The following is a 17,537-nucleotide window of genomic DNA, read 5'->3' on the forward strand; positions in this document are numbered from 1 at the left end:
TTTGCTGAGTTTACTCTTAGTTTCTTATATATTAGTTAAGTTTCTGTCTTTTCTCACATTGTATTAAAATTCTTTTTCAGTAGGAACTGAAAATTAAATATAATAAAACTTCTGGATCCTATTAATTCAAAGTTTGAGTAATTGATAACTTAATACATAATTAAAAAAATTTAATTTTAGGGAACAAATTGAGCATTTTAACGTGTAAACTATATTTACATGTAGTTATAAATTAACAAATAAATTATAATTCATTCTTATTTATAATTCCTTTTTTTTAAAAATTAGTTCACACTGGACTATTTCTGATCAAAAATTCCAGTACGGATCCTGAGTTGAGGAATTTTATATTTATAGCTTTCAGGGAGCACAGAGGACTCCTAATAAATATATATTTATAGCTTTCAGGGACCGCTGAGGACTCCTAATAAATACTTATGGAATGATTATTGATTGTGATATATCTGACTTTGATTATAAATAAATGTTAGAATGAATTCTAGTACACATACTTCAGTACAGTTCAATTTATCCTGTGATTAGGTATATGAATGTTACTGAAGACTGAGTGGTGCAGTTCTGGTATTCTGTTCTTTCACAAAAATTATTTGAGTTACAGTTCTTTCCTATGGTTTCTAATATAACTAAAGAATATACTATTTTAGCCTATATTAAAATGTGTTTTTAAATATAAGCTTTGAGATACTTAATTAGTAGAACAATGGTTAATGCTGCAAAGTAATAGAGTAGTATACATTTTTTTCTTTCTAGTACTGCAGAGAATATCCCCTTTCTATAAAACAACCCAAACAGATTCTGTTACATATATCATGGTCTAGATTTTCAGCAATTAAAATATGCTTTATTTATATAATGAATTGATGAGTATCCTTGCAGTGTTTCTTAAGATTTGAATCCAACTAATTTTTGCATATGTTTTCATTCTTTTCCATACTTCTATCCAAAATGATAGGGGAATGGATTTTTCAAAGAGGGAAAATATGAAAGAGCAATTGAATGCTATACTCGAGGGATAGCAGCAGATGGCACTAACGCCCTTCTTCCAGCTAACAGAGCAATGGCCTATCTGAAGATTCAGAAGTAGGTATTGGTTACATTTAATGCTTTTCGGGGCAAAAGTGAAATTTACCGTAAATCAGCATATTGGATAAATATATTAAAACATTTATTCTTAGGCATTAAAGTTAAAATGAGAGAGAGAGGGCAGGGGAGAGAAAGGCTGTGTGTGTGTGTGTGTGTGTGTGTGTGTGTGTGTGAGTTACAGTAAATATAAAGTGAATTTAGCTCTCGTAAATGTTTTTCCACTTTAATAGTCTGGCATTATGCAGTTCAATGCTTTTTAAATTTCTTTATGCATGTTATTCTGGATTAGTGATTTGAAAATTATTTTTAACCTTACAATCCTTTGGGCAAGGTCTTCTCTGGAAAGTGTTTTTTTATACACACACACACACACACACACACACACACACACACACGGGTATTGCTGTCATTGAAACTACTAGTTGATTATATATGTAGCTAAAACTTGGTCCTGTGATATTCGCCAGCTGCTTCTGGATCCAGGTAGGGGTTCCAGGTTGGGCATTGAGCAAGATAATACCTGATGGCAGAAACTGCCTTACATTTCTTTGTATATTCTGTAATAATACTTTACATACTAGTGACAGAATTTTTTTAATGCTATAAATATGATAAATAGGGATTATAAACTTCTTTGTGCCATGGACCCCTTTAGCTACATTGTGAACCTTTCTCAAAATAATTTTTAAATGTATAATTACATATTTAGGATTATAAAGGAAACCAATTATATTGAAGTGTACTTTTTAAAGCACACTACATAATGAGAAACTATTTGAAATATAGACAAGTTAAAATTAAAAATTTTTTAAAGACAGTAATGTGAAGGTTTGAATAAGGACACTAGAATTTGGGGTGATCTTTCACACATTTTTCTACATATTGATTAACCAATAACTGTAGATAAGGAATACTCAGAAAGCAACGTTGATGATTATGTTACTAGTGTTATAACATATGATTTTACTCTTTGGCATTTGATTGACTACCAAGGATAGAGTTGCCCAGCTGTTAGCTAGCTATGATATGGTACATCTGAAACAGGAGTTCTGACAACCACATGCAAACAAGTAGCAGGTTAAGTTGCTACTGTAATACTGAAAACAGTATTTTGAGATATCTGCTTTTACTACTGTGGTTTGTTACTACAGTTTTAATGGAAAGAAAAGCAAAATTTTATTTAAAAGTAAGTGAAAATAAGGATGTAATATTTTTCCCATCCAAGTTTTCACATCTCTCAAAGGGCCTCATGTTGGGAACCCCTGTTGTAGAATTAAATTTAGGTTGTATATTTAACCTCCTTAAAACTAATAGACATAAGTAGAGATACATTATTTTGATTAGTCAGAGTAAAGATCATTGCATGTCTTTCTAGCTTATGAAAATTTTGTGTTTGCTATTTAAGAATTGTGCATGATTTAAAAATTGTAAGACCTGGATTCTTAGGTTTGGCTAATGCCAAGAATAATACCTTCTAATAGGTGAGAGATTACACTACATTTATTCATTTATTTTTAATAGTTCGCTTTTTATTGTATTTTTTCCATTACCATTTATCCCCATAATACCCTCTTCTACCTCTACCCCTCCCACAATCACCACTTATATCTACATTTATAAGAGCTCTGATTTACTGTATTATTTTACTGTTTTAGTTGGTAATCACATTAGTATATTATAACAAGTTAATGGTATATTTTAAATTAAATATGACTTATTTGTATTTTTTGTCTAGTGTATCATTTAGATTCACACTTAATGCAGAAGTTTTCTGTACTCATGGTGACTGCTGTCAGGCATTACAAACTAGATGAAGAATATGAAAAGGGGCAACGTTCCAAACAAGAATTTGAACTGAACTGAGATCTAAAGGGTTAGTCTGAGTTTGTGAGGTGAAAAAGTAGGTTGAGTGTGTCCCAGTGGAGGTTCAAAGACTTAGGAGTGGGAAATTTCTCGGTAACTTCTAGAAAGGGTAAGCGGTCCGAGTTATGGCTGTTATGCAGGGGATAATGGCAAGGATCTGGCCGGAGAGGCAGGCAGGCCCCTGACTTTGTGCTCTGCGAAGGAGCTTGACTTTCTCCTGAACAGTGTGGGGTCTGTGCAAGTATCATGAATGGGAGAATGGTAAATCAGTCAGGTAGGAAATACGTTGATACAGGCATGGACACACACACACAGACCTTTCTTGTATAAAAATGAATGAAAGAATTCAGAAATGTTTACGTTTACTAGAAAATCTGATTTTGTTCACATTAGGGCTTGTTTTGAGGGTAGAATAGTATTCACTTAGGCCTTGAGGAGAATGTAATCATAGGAGATTGTTTTAAAAAAATATTTTCAGTATGAAACTTGTTTCAGATTTTCATGAAAGTATTAAAACAGGCTCTAGGTACCAAATCATATAATTTCATAAGGCCATACCTTTTTTGGTCATACTTGTTTCAGCTTTTATCCCACCTGAAATACTGTAAGTAGTTGCAGACATGACATTTCATCCATAAAGGATAATCTATGCATAACCACAATACTGTTATCATGCCAGATAAATTTGCAATAATTCATTAATGTAATTTTAATATATACGAGGGTCTCAAGTTTTTGTGTTTCAGCTCTCCTTAGCTGCTTGCTATCATAGAGCAGTACCCAGTCAGACTGAACTGACTGGTTGCATGACGGAGTACAATTTATGAATAAAGTGTCAGAGGATATACTCTCACACATAATGTTTTGTGTGGATTGTTTTTCCTTAGGTGATGTGTACTGCAGGTAAATGTTAATGAAGTTTTATTAGAAAATTAATACCAATTATCATTGTTAACATAGCGTGTGGGCATATTGAGGGTTGGAGAGAAAATAGACTGCCAGCAGCGCTGTTCTTTTGTCTGCTCTACTCATATTTTACCATCCTAATTCCATCCTTTTCTGACTTTCCTTTAATCTGGTACCTTCTCCCTCCTTACCAGATGCTTCCAAGATTTGGTGAGAATATAAAATTTTACAGTTGTTTTTTTTCCCCCCTCAAACACAGATTTGGGGGTTGGTAATTGAAATTATATGCATGCTTTTTATATTAGAAACTCAGTTTATATGAAGTTTTTCTGGAGGCTGCATTTTTCAGTTGGTAATTGTATCATGTTTAATAGATATGAAGAGGCTGAAAAAGATTGCTCACAAGCTATTTTATTAGATGGCTCGTATTCTAAAGCTTTTGCCAGAAGAGGAACTGCAAGAACATTTTTGGGAAAATTAAACGAGGCCAAACAAGGTATGACTCTTTCTATAACAGATGGCACTCACTCATCCTGATGAGATTCCCAAGTTACAGAGGCAGGTTGTGTAGCCTTGCCATGGCTCAAGGATACAGAACTTAGAGAAGTACATTTTCTTTTGCAATTTAGATCATAAACAAGTGTGCAGATTTGAAGGAATGCAGCTTCTGTGGTAGACCTGATTATCTTTTAATAGCGTATAGTATAATCTGGCTAGTTGCCAGTCAAAATTAGTGAAAGACTTGAACTATAGGTGAGAAGGAAAAAAAGCAAGAAAAAGGCAAGAATGAAAAAAAGGGATCACCAGCTAGGGTAGAAGATAATGTGAGGTCTGTAGTGATGCCCCCTCCCCTTTTTTCTTGATACTAGTTATGTGTTCTTTTATTTTTCCATGATCTGTCTTTTAAGTATTTGTTCGTCTTTTTGAAGGACCTACTTGTGTCTGTTGTGTATGTTTTCTGTTTATTTTATTTGTTCATTATCTGTTCATTTATTTTTGCTCTTTATTTCCTTGCTTCAACTGTCTTTAGGTTTACGATTTGCAATTTTTCTAACTTCTGAACATCAATACTTCAATAATTGTTTTTTAGTCTTTCTTCTTTCCCAATATGTGCATTTAAACCTGTCAGTTTCTCCCTGAGCCTGGCTTTAGCTATAGCCCATGTGTTTGTTCCTTATGGTAAAATACACAGAACATAAAATTTACTGTTCTAACCATATTGAGTACATTTAGCTTGTGCAACCATCACCATTATACATCTCCAGAACTCTTTTATTTCATCCTGAAAACTGTGCTCATTAAAAAGTTACTCTCCATTCTCTTTCTCCAGCCCCTTGGTAGCCACCATTCCATTTCCTATCCCTGAATATGACTATTTGAGGTACTTCATATGAGTAGAATTACAGTATTTTGTCCTTTCATGTCTAGCTTATTTCACTTAGCATAATGTCGTGTAAGGCTCATCCATTCATCCATGTTGTAGCATGTATCACAATTCAATTCCTTTTTAAGCCTGAATAATATCTCATTATATGGAATTATCATAGATTCTATCTTACCTGGCCATTTGTTAACAGTGTGAACTTTGGATGACCTCTAGGCCTCAGTTGTATCATCTGTAAAGTGCGGTTTTAGTGAGGGATATGTGAGAATTCATACAAAGAATAGCACTCAGTAAATGTTAGCTGTTGTTATTGCTTACCGCTTTTGTAGCTTCTTGAGATAAACATGGGATTACTAAACTAACTAAATATATCATGTCTTGAACTTTATAAAGTATTTTCACTAATTTATTATATTTCTTAAAAATTCATTTTAGATTTTGAAACTGTCTTACTTCTGGAACCTGGAAATAAACAAGCAGTAACTGAACTTTCCAAAATTAAAAAGGTAATGTATTTTTTCACTGAAGTGTGCTTTTATTTCCTGCAGCATAAACAGATTTATTTGTTGCATAATTAACTTGAGAATATTTTTATAGTCATTACAAATTTATTTTCAAGGAATTAATTGAGAAAGGACAGTGGGATGATGTCTTTCTTGATTCTACTCAAAGGCAGAATGTGATAAAACCTGTTGATAATCCACCTCGTCTTGGATCAACTGTAAGTAAAGCACTTTTTATATCAGTGTGGTATGAATAGGAGATGGAAGTTGTTGAATTAATAATCTCTTAAAAGAAATGTTGAAATCTCTTCTCAGGGCTATTTTTAGAGTATTTAAAAATACTTTTTAGGATTATTGATGTAATAACATTGGGGGGAACAATTGAGCTATTGAAAATTCTGGAGTAACTTCTAAAGTACCTTTAGTTTAATACCATAAATTTAAATGTTTCCACGTATTTTCTGATATTAAAGGAATTTAAAGCAGTGTTGCATTTGGTAATACTTAAGAATGTTTTATTATTATTCTTATTTGACATTGGGGTTGTATTATAATAGTTTTCCATCTTATGTGGGGTTAGATCTAAAATCAGCACTTAGGCAAAATCTTGTATAGGCGAGATTGTATTTTAAAATATGTTCTGCATATTGTTTTTGGTATACCATACTGTTTTTCACTAAGTAACAAAGCCAAGTTTTTTCCTGCAATATTGGAACAAAAAGAGTAGCTGGCGTGAATTCAGAAGTTTGTTTTGTGCTGAACTTTTAAAATTGAACTCATTTAAGGCAAATATATAATGTGATTCTAAGGTAGTTTCTATCATTGACACAGTTTTATATATTATATATAGAGAGAAAGATAAAATACATACAGAAAAGTACACAAGATCAGTTAAGAATTAAAGAGTAATTATAAAGTGAACAACCATGAAACCACCAACCAGGTCGAAAAATTGAAAGGCATCAGCTCCCTGCAAATTTCCCTGCGTGCTCCTCACTGATTATGATCTTCTTGCCGCCCCCTAGAGTTAACTGTTATGCATGGATGTTGTTGTGAGAGAAATAACAACTTTATAAGAAGTCAGAGCAGATATTTTTATTCTTTTTTTTTTTCACAAAGAGAGGCGAAGAATATTTAATTGATTGTTTTGTCAAGCTCATATTTCATATTAGTAGCAGATACAGGAATCCTTAGTTCAATACTTTTCCAGTGTTCTTTTTTTCTTTCTCCCAGTGTTCTTACTGTGACTTTATTTGTGAATTTTCTGAGACTGCTTTCATAACATTATATTCATTTTCATTTATTATATTCATTTGCTATTCTTTTCAGTAAAGGTGATTAAATTTCTACATTTTTGTAAGACTTCTTCACAGAAATGAATTCACAGGTTTTAAGAAAGCCTTTGTCATACTGTTCTGTCCATAATTATAAAACATTGCGTGTTACATAGCAAATACCTGTGTATATAATGTCCCGTGGCCAAGATACTTTCAGCAGCTTTTATAAATCTGTGGGGTTCTCTCCTCCCTCACTTTAAAAATCAATTTATATTAATAGTTGTGAGGATGCAACATGAATTTAAGTCTCTTGTACAATTTCAAAACAAAACACCTCTCTGCAGTGAGAAATCTGGTGTTAACCATTGTATAAGTGATCCAGCACAAACAAAGTTACTATCCTAGTGGGAAAGGGGAAACAGCTGTTTATTTTTATAATAGGCCTCCATAAAAAAAATGTGAGCATTATGTAAAAACAAAAGGCACAGTTTGGCATAATGCTTTTTAAGAGTTGATTTGAGTCCCCCTCTTTATAAACTTCCAAATCCTAGGCAAGTTACCCAGTACCTGTGTGATCCTGTCTCTCAAGGTTCAGAATAACTCACAGATTAGTTGAGATCAAAGGAATAATATCCATTTAATACTAAAGCAGTGTCAGGTGAAACAAGTGTTAATTTCTTTTTCAGATATATTTGTCAGTCTACCTGGCCACTGAGGAAGTTGGTTGGGGAAGGAAGGAAATCTAGTAAGTGGAGAGAGAGTTCTAGGGTTGGTTACTTCAGTCAATTTAGAGGCTAGGACAAGGTAGCCTGTGCTTTAAGGGCTGGCAGCTTGGGAGTACTTTGGGCAAATTTCCAGAGAGAGTGTGGGAAACCAGTGATACAGATAAGCTCAGCTAGGGCCTGGGGTTCCCTGATAGGGTTGTAGTAAGTGAAAGTTTTCCCTGATCTTTTAGTTTTTGCTAAAATGAATGAATGAGTGAACGGATGAATGACTATTATTTTTAATCCTCACCTGAGTATATTTTTACTGATTTTAGAGGGTGGTGGGGGAGAGAGAGAAAGAGAAACATGGATGTGGCAGAAACTTCATCAGTTGCCTCCCATACTTGCCCCGACCAGGGATTGAACTTGCAACCTAGGTATATACCCTGACTGAGGATCGAACCCAGAGCCTTTGGTGTATGGGATGACACTCCCACCAACTGAGCCACCTGGCGAGGGCAAAGGTTTTAATATTTATAACTTTTTTGATTTAAAATTCAACTATACAATTGGATTGAACACTTGCAGTATACTGAAGAAAGTTTATCGTTAAAAATAAGCACAATATGTAAACTTCAGAAGAAATTGAAAATGTTTGACACTGTAATGATTGAAATAGTGAATGAAATTTATTTTATTAAATTAGAAACCATTATTATGGTCAAATACTTCCTGAATTTGTGAATATTTTTTGGCAAACCTTTAATCCTGGGCTAGTTTTATCCTGCTGCTGCTTATATAGCAAATGCGCTTAGGTTTTAATTTTGGTCTTTTTCATACAGAATGCTGATTATTGCCTGGCTTTGTTCTTTTTGCCTTCCATTAGGCCACAACATTGCTGTCAATTTGGTCATAATTTTTTCTTGGCTTTATTGCCTCTAGAATAAAGTCCAACTCTTTAGCATGGCACACAAATCCCTTTATAAGCTGTTCTTAAGGAACCTTGCAGGCTTTGTCTCCATCACTCCTCCCCTTGCACCAGCCCCATTGGACTTAGCACCTGTCACTCACCATACTGTAATTATCTTCCACATTATCATTCTTGTGTACTTTTTCTGTGAAGTCCCCGCTGATGCCAGTGTTTATCTTCATCTGTGTTTTCGTAGAGTTATGTCTTTTCACCTTTTATGGTGTGTATCCCATTGCCTTGTAATTATTTACATACACATATTCTTTCCCCCATTTAGACCAGCATGTGGTAGATGCTAAGCATCTTTTTATTTGTATTCTCAGACAGCATATAACTCCTAAGTCTGTCTAGCCATCAAATTGAATTTACATATAATTGGGACATTGTAAGAACACTGAAACCTTTTAATTTGTAACCCTAAAATAGAAAACCTTTATGTGTTGATTTAAGGAATTGATTTTAATTATTTTAGAAACCACTCAAGAAGGTTATTATTGAAGAAACTGGTCATTTGATACAGACTGTTGATGTGCCAGATAGCACTACTGCTGCTCCAGAGAGTAATCCTATTAATCTGGCAAATGTAATAGCAACCACAGGCACTGCAAGTAAGAAAAATTCAAGCCAAGATGACCTTTTGCCCACAAGTGATATCCCAAAAGCAAAAGTACTGAAAACAGAAGAAATCAGTGATACTTCAGCCCAGCAGTAAGTGGAAATAACTCTTATTTGTTAATCTCTAGAATTGTAAATCCAGACCCAGGATTTAATAATTCCACTAGAAAATTGATATTATCAATGAGAGTTTTGGTTTGTACTCATCATTGTAATTTTTTGAACTACTCAACTTCATGTTCTGGTTTTTTCTTTTTTTGTTCTTACTCTTCAGAGACATTTTGCGTAAGGAATGATAACTGGCCCTTTACCATTGGGGGGAAGTTAGAGATCCTAAGAAACTATCTTTAACAAATTGATTTTGTTCATTTTTTTCTAGAATGGTAGTATATTGTTTCATTTCTTAATTCAGCTAAAAAATTAATTTATTAAAAGGGAGCTTCTAAAAAATGTAGAATTCAGGCATTAACATTACTCTAGCCATTCATACTTAAGATTATTTGTGGGCTGTTTAAATTTTGTTTGGAATTTTTAAAAATAGTCATGTGTTTCCTTAATGATGAGAATATGAAAATATAGACTAGGCTTTTTGGGGGTATTGAAACTTTATTCATCTGTTCTGCATTGCACTCAACAATCCTATTAGAAGATTTTTCTTAAACTTTGAATTTTAGTAGTAGTTCTATTTAAAGTGAGAGTATGGATTATGGAAAAATATTAAATAGGTAGGGTTTTTTTTTCTCTAAAGGAGGAAGTATTTCTTCCTTCTCAAACTATCTTTCTTGAAAATGATTATTCAGATTTCTGAAGGGCTGAGTCGTAAGCATGTGTGATGCAGTGATGCAGTGTATAGAAGTGGTGAGCTCAAAAGGTGGCCGGGCTAGTAGCCTGACAGGTTGCAGAAGGATAATCTGTCTTGCAAAAAATGTATTATCAGCTAAAAGAATTTACTATTTTTAGAATGTAAATAGATGATGTAGTATTAGTAAAATCAGAAATTTAAAAGTCTCTATTGTTTTCTTATATAAGCTTTGACTAATTTTTGTTCTTTTTGTTTTGTGTCTATGAAATATTTGAGACCTCAAGTTAATTTGAAACAGGATGTATGTCAGTCATTCAGTGAGAAGATTTCTATAGAGGTAGACAAAATACCGGCTCAGTTTATCACAGCTGTTCTTCCTCCAGTTCCTACAAACTCCTTTCAGCTTGAATCTGATTTTAGACAACTGAAAAGTTCTCCAGAAATGTTGTATCAGTATTTGAAGGTAAGACAGAGGAAGCTAGTAGTTCTATTGTAAATTAAAGGTCAGAGAATGTCTTTGTCATTTTATGGGGGAGGACCCAAAAAACCCCATAATTATCTTCTGGAGGGCAGGCCCCTTGTAGTGCAGGCTTCCCCTGCTGGGTGAGTGTTCTAGGAACCCATCTGTATCAGTGTGCCAGCTGGTGTCGGGAGAGGCTGTGTTCAGCTTCAGTGAATTTTTTTTTGAAGACTCTTTTCAGTGCATTTGCCTGTTTCGTGATGGGTGATTTATGAGGGCACCTGCCCACACTGCACTGAGTGTTCAGCCGTTTTTGACCAAAAACGGCATGACTGCCATGCCCCACCTTCTATACACCTGATCCCGCCCTGAGCATCTTTTTTTGTTTTCCCGGGTGAAAAAATTCCTTAAAGGGAAATGTTTTGCCATTGTGGAGGAGGTGAAACTAAAAAATGTCTGAAGCACTAAAAGGCATTAAAATCGACGTGTTCAACAACTGTTTTGAACAGTGGGAAGAAAGTCTTAATAGGTGTACTGCGTCAAATGAAGAGTAATTTGAAGGTGATTGAAATTTAAGCATGTAAGAATAAATACACAAGTTTTTATAAATAAATTGTTATTTTGGATCCCCCCTTGTATAATAATGTTATATTTGCTTTTTATATAATATGATTATAGAAACTGCTCTTATTATCCCTTGCCTGACACATATATCACCCTGGCCAGACCATTTTAAGTATTTGCAACCAGGAAACCTTTGGAATTAGGTTCTCTTTTGAAATCTCTTGTCTAAAATTAACTTAATCTGATTTCATATATTATAACTTCCACTTAATTCTTCATCCTTCAAGATGGGACAAAAGCTAAAATACATTGACTGTCTTCTTTGTGCAAGTAATACTTGCAATATTTAGGCAACCATTCTCCTCAAAATGAGTTTTTATTTATTCAAAGGAAAAGAAATCATGAAGTTTACCAAATAATGGATTAACATAGTTTTTCTCCAGTGTAATTATAGTAATACTCCCTTATAATTATGCAGTATTCATTTATTTCCAAATGTATATTATCTCATATAATTTTATTTTTTAAACTCTCCCTTTTTATTGTCCCTTTAGAGCTCTCAAGTTTCCTGTCTTTCTTAGGGTGGTGTACTTCTCTTCATGAGGTTTTTCTTTGACTTGTACAGGGTGATTATCTTACAGTTCCTCTAACCTTCTTTCTTCTTTCATTAATTACATTTTGGTGTGACTTCCTTCACCCCCAATAATGCAAATGTATAGAAGTTATTTTTTTTAAGATTTTATTTATTTATTTTTAGAGAGAGGGGAAAGAAGGGGGAAAGAGAGGGAGAGAAACATGATGTGCAAGAGAAATAGCAGTTGGTTGCGTCTCTCAATGCCCCCACCTGGGGACCTGGCTTGCAATCCAGGAATATGCCCTGACTGGGAATCGAACTGGTAACCTTTTATGCCGTAGGTCATTGCTCAATTCACTGAGCCAGACAAGTGAGGGCATAGTACTCTTTACTATAGTCACCTAAGCAGTTATTATATAAGTAATTTATATGTGAATGTTGCCATAATTTAATTTTCTAACTATTTTTTTCCCCAAGAAAATTGAACCATCCTTATATCCTAAGTTGTTTCAGAAAAACCTAGATCCAGATGTGTTCAACCAAATCACGAAAATTCTGCATGACTTTTACATTGAGTAAGTTGAAATTTTTTCAATTATACTTTCATCTTGTAGTGCTGTGCTGTTTCTAGTAGTTTGGGAAATTCATTTGTTTTGATATTATTACTACCTTCTATATAGCAAAATTAGCTCTCTAGAAAATTTTACTATTGCAGAAGTTGTAAAGAGATAAGTGCAAGCAGTAATAAGAGAAATGATTAAATAGGAGGAAAAAGGATTAATTTTTTAAAAGAGAAAAATAGTGTATGGAATTGACAAGTGTTAATAAAATAATAATGTCTGTGCTAAGCCTCACATTTGAGAATATTGTAATTTCTTCAATTGACTTGATAAATTTCTTCATTTGGGCTCTTAAAGACTTTATTCAGGGCAAAAGATAAATGAAGACCTTATTTATATATAATTACAAATACTTAAATGAGCTACTTTTAATGGGTCATTTGTATGATATTTGGTTTATTTCAGGAAAGAAAAGCCACCACTCATCTTGGAAGTTTTACAACGGCTTTCTGAACTAAAAAGGTTTGATATGGCAGTGATGTTTATGTCAGAATCTGAGAAGAAAAGTAAGTTCTGTGAAGAAAGCTTTTCAATATCTCTGAGTCTTATATTATTCCTTAATTTTTAAACAAATTATAGCAAACATTTATTGAATGTGTACTATGTCCAAGGTACATACAATTAAATTTAAATTAATTGTAATTAAGTAAAGTTAAACATTTTAATTCTGACAGTAACACTATGAGGTGTTGGTATGATTATCGTTTCACTTTTACAAAGGCAGAAACTGAGGCATGGGGAGGTGAGGAATGTGATGGAGTCATGTGGCTAGGATGTCAGAGCCAGGATTTAAACTTAGGCAGTCCTGCTCTAGAGCCTGGTCTGTCCTACTTGAAAATGCAGTAATAACAGAATGGTTGAACTCCTGCCATTGTGGAACAATTAAAGGTTCCTTGTCACATGGGACCTGTAACTGGGCGTGGGTCCGCCGGGAATATAATGCTTCTGTGAGAGCTCATTTCCTTGTGTTTGATTTAAGATGAATTCTCAAAGAAGTGCAGGATTCAGTTCGGTGAAGCAGGTAGGGAGGAGTTTTAGATTGAGGGAATGAGGTGTTCTGGGGCTCTGAAGCAGGAAAGAGCCAACTGAGTTTAGAAAACTAAAAGATGAGCTGTGTGGCTGGATTGTAGAATTACAGGGGTAAAGAGGGGCAGGTGATGAGCCTAAGAATTAGATCTGTTACTTATTTTTTATCTCAGTCTTTGGCAGAAAGTGTCCATTTTGGGAAACCCTAATTTAAGTAAGATCAAACTCTGCAGAGGATTTTGGGCTATACTGTGGTTTTGGGAAAAAGAAAAATCATAGAATATCAGAGGACCAGTTTTTTTAAAGATAGCAAAAATTTGTACCACTTTTAGACCTCTTAGGCTAAATGTACTCTGGCCTCCTTATTTCTTTATGTTTCTAGCAGTGACATTGAATGAGCCTTAGTAAGAGAAATACTCTTTATGTTGTACTTAGAGAACTGGATGTATAATTTAGGGAGATTTTTAGAGTTTAAACCAAAAGACGTTTCTGCTTTATTTTCAGTTAATCAAAAATAATCCTTGAAATTCCTTGAGAAGTATTAATCTTACTTATTACTATTCTGATATGATCTTCTACTTTTTTCACTCGCTGTGCCCCGTTACACCACTTTGTGTTTTTTTTAATAAACCGAATTACCAGACCTAATTTAAGCCCAGGAGCTTTGCATTTGGCTGTTCCCTCAGCCTGGAATGCAGGGTCTGGCAGAAGTAACGCCTGCGTGGGCTGGTAGGTAAGTGGAAGTCTCGCATGAGAGGGACAGCAACTTGAACATTTCACCTAAACTGTCACATGGTGTGCTTGAGTGTGATATTGTTATGTTACAGAATTACATGCTTATGATTTTGTAATAAAAAAGTGGGCATTATTTGTGGCAGACCCTGTATCTTCCCACCTTGCCTGCTTCCTCGGTTTAAGTTTCCACCTAACAGACAGCATTTCGGAGATACCTTTTTTCACCAGCCCTAGTTAAAATAACTGCCTGTCTACCCTCCTTCGCCACCCTGTGTATTCTTACCCTGTTTTATTTTTCTTCGTAATACATAACTAGCTGATGGTATTTCATGTACATGTTTATTATTTCTCTCCCTATTAGAACGAAAGCTCCATGAGAGCAGGAACTTTGTCTGCCCTGGTTTCTAGGTCTTAGGCATAGAGCAGTGCTTAGTACATACTAACCTTTTAGTATAAGCATGTTGAGTGAGTGAATTTCTTGCCGCTATAATGTGATTAAGTTCAGTTGTACTCAAAGGATGTGGGTTGGCTCTTCAGACTGGCCTTCCATCGTGGCTGGGTCACCACTGTTCACTGAGTTAAAACATGGGAAGCACTTATGGTTCCTGGCATGTAACTAAACATCCAGTAAACACTAGCTGCTGTTATCTCCTGTTGTTGCCATTATCATTGACAACTATGAGCTAGTTTTAATGTTGAGAAAAAGATGAACTATAACAGTGTGTTCCAAAGGGTTGAGTGTGGACCATTCAGTAGTGGGAAAGATAAAGATTTTACATGGTTCATAGGAAGAGCTTTTAACTCTGTATGGTTATATATTTTATTTTATTACATATTATACAACTGTATAACTAGTCCATCAAACATGATTTGGTAGGTAAGCTAATTTTCAATTTAGAATAGTGATACAAAATTTTCTTCTAAAATGATTTAAGTTTGAAAAACAGTTAATTATAATGCTAAGTATAAGTGTTCTTGTTAAATACAGTAAAAATTTTAGGAAGCTCAGAATGAGTTAAGTTTAATCTGCAAGAATGTCACTGAAGTCTATGGGAAATTTTTTACTGCTAAAGGAAAATATTCTGGTAAGAAACATTGAATTGCTGTATAATTTCCTGCTCCTGGGTTGGCTTTTTTAAATATCTGAATTAGAATTTATAAATAATCTTAATAATTATTGCTTTCAAATGTAAAGTATTTTATTTGACAGATAAGATTATTCCCTTTAATTTTTGTTTCTCTTAAGTTTTTAAAATGGAAATTAAAATGGACACTTCTTTTTCTTTTTCAGTTGTACATGTATTATTCAATCACATAGAGAAATCAGGATTGGATGGTAATTCTGTTGAAGAACTCAAGAAAAGATATGGTGGTTGATTTCCATTTTTACCAAAATTGTCGTTTCTGACCTTCACATGTAAATTTTTTTCTATGGAAATAAAGTGTTTTGTTTTCTTTTTATGAAAATGAAATCATACAGGAGAGTATGATTTGGATATCTTTGGATATAAGTTAATTAACTATTAAGTGAATTGAGATTTAACTAGTGAGAAATATATTCAAATAAACTATTTATAAGTCTTTTTCTGAAAATAAAAATATAAATGAGGTATACTTGTAAAGATCAGTATTTTGTAAGTCATTTACAATGTTGGATATTGATACATTTTTCAGTATCTGTAGATACATTTTATATTTTCATGAGTTTTGCAACCACAACGAAAAGGTTGCTTCATTAGCATATGAGTAAAGTTGTATTTGTATAAAGGGAATTAAGTAGGTAATTAGATTGGTTCTTTATAGGACTTTAATATCATTGTGCCAGTTCATTAACAGAATTATTTAGTTGTGGGATATGTGTTTTTAGCATTTATGTTAAAAGGACACTTTTAACTAGACTTTTTATATTGGTTCATTGAAGAGTCATAGCATCCTTAGATTTAATGCTTCAGCTTTTTTCCTCATGACATCCACATCATGTGTTAACTAAAGGCACATAATCTAAAGCAAAGCAGCAAAGCAAGGTGTAAAAATATTAAAAACCAAGAATGGTTAAATAGTAGTTAGCATATAGTGTGCATGTGTTGTGTGTGAGTGTGGTGTCGATAAGCCTTTGAAAGCAGGACTAGTATTCTGCTCATCCTTGTACAGCACCTAGCATAGTCCTTTCACCTGGTTAGGTGCTCAATTGATATTTACAGGACTGAATTTAACTTGACAGCAAGAATCAATTTTAGTGAATATTTGAAGTGCAGCCTAGCACATTTTGGACATACTCTAATGTTGTTAAAAATCAACTTAATTTTAGAGGTTGTCAAGTTGTAAAAAAGAAAATATACTAGGTTACCATCCTGTAGCTGCTATCAGCACCAACAGTACAGTCAAATTTAAAAGTTTATACTGTTGATGATTTTTGTTGCATCATTATTATGCTTACAGTTGCTGGAATAATCATAATTTATTTGCAAAGGTAATTTCTCCAGATATAAATTATTGAAATGATCATAATGTGTATAGCTTCAATGTTTCTGCAGTACACTTAGGATAGAATTTATTAATGTTATGCATTGCTAACTGAATGGTCTTTATGGTACATAACAGGCAATGAAATTTAGCTTTTTATGTGTAGCTTATACATGTGTATTGAATTTTGAATGACCTGAAATTTTCTCAAGTCATTGGTAATAAGTTGACTTAGACCAGCAATTTTCAACCTTTTTAATCTTACGGCACATGTAAACTTTTTCGTAAAATTGTGCGACACACTAAAAATACATATTTGCTGATCTGACAAAAAATGGTGTAATTTTGATTCATTTACACTGGATGGCTATTGTGTTGGCTGTTATCATTTTTTTATTTGACAATGTGAGGGAAAAGAGGTCAGTTCCCCTGACTAAATAGTCAAGTACTGCATGTTTTAAAAAATCTTGTGGCACACAGGTTGGAATCATTGATCTAGATGAATAGAAAAGTATTCCAAAGACAAAAAAGTTCTTTCTCGTATTTTCTTACATGATCCTTAGAAGAAACTTGCAAGGTAGTCAGGGCAGGTAGTGTGTGATTGCCATTTTTAACATGAAAAAAGGAGATTCATAGTAAATGTTACCATGATTACAGAGCTAAAAAATAGCAGAGCAGGTTCAGAAATGCTGTCTTCTAACTCTCCACCTATAGCTATTTGAACTACTGCAGTTGCAGTATTCATGTTGTGTTATTTGTGTAGTGACTTGGCCTGAAGTATATAAATCCCAAGATTTACTTTATAATTTACATTAAAATTTTTTTTAATGTTAGCCTGTTTTCATTATTTAGCTGCTGCATTCCTGCCATATTCTCCTAATCGGCCTGTGTTCCCAGCTATACCGTCACAAATCATCGTTGCTACCAGAATGAGCTTAAAACTCAAATCCCATGTCACTTTGCTTAA

At 33.8% G+C, this 17,537-nt stretch overlaps 1 protein-coding gene across 1 annotated transcript in view; it reads left to right on the forward strand.

Annotated features, from left to right (window-relative positions):
* The window catches only part of RPAP3 (RNA polymerase II associated protein 3), a 34,968-nt gene extending 17,678 nt beyond the window's left edge, over positions 1–17,290 (forward strand). Inside the window, exons 9-17 of the mRNA XM_054591187.1 lie at positions 974–1,101; positions 4,248–4,369; positions 5,693–5,763; positions 5,877–5,978; positions 9,184–9,419; positions 10,405–10,591; positions 12,204–12,301; positions 12,752–12,852; positions 15,399–17,290. Of these exons, the coding sequence (XP_054447162.1) occupies positions 974–1,101; positions 4,248–4,369; positions 5,693–5,763; positions 5,877–5,978; positions 9,184–9,419; positions 10,405–10,591; positions 12,204–12,301; positions 12,752–12,852; positions 15,399–15,484 (1,131 nt within the window). The 3' untranslated portion in view covers positions 15,485–17,290. The remainder of the gene's footprint in view (positions 1–973; positions 1,102–4,247; positions 4,370–5,692; positions 5,764–5,876; positions 5,979–9,183; positions 9,420–10,404; positions 10,592–12,203; positions 12,302–12,751; positions 12,853–15,398) is intronic.
* The last annotated feature ends 247 nt before the right edge of the window (positions 17,291–17,537 follow it).

Source organism: Pteronotus mesoamericanus, unplaced genomic scaffold (genome assembly GCF_021234165.1).
Source record: "Pteronotus mesoamericanus isolate MK-2021 breed Mesoamerican mustached bat unplaced genomic scaffold, CSHL_Meso_final scaffold_21, whole genome shotgun sequence".
NCBI classification, from domain to species: Eukaryota; Metazoa; Chordata; class Mammalia; order Chiroptera; family Mormoopidae; genus Pteronotus; species Pteronotus mesoamericanus.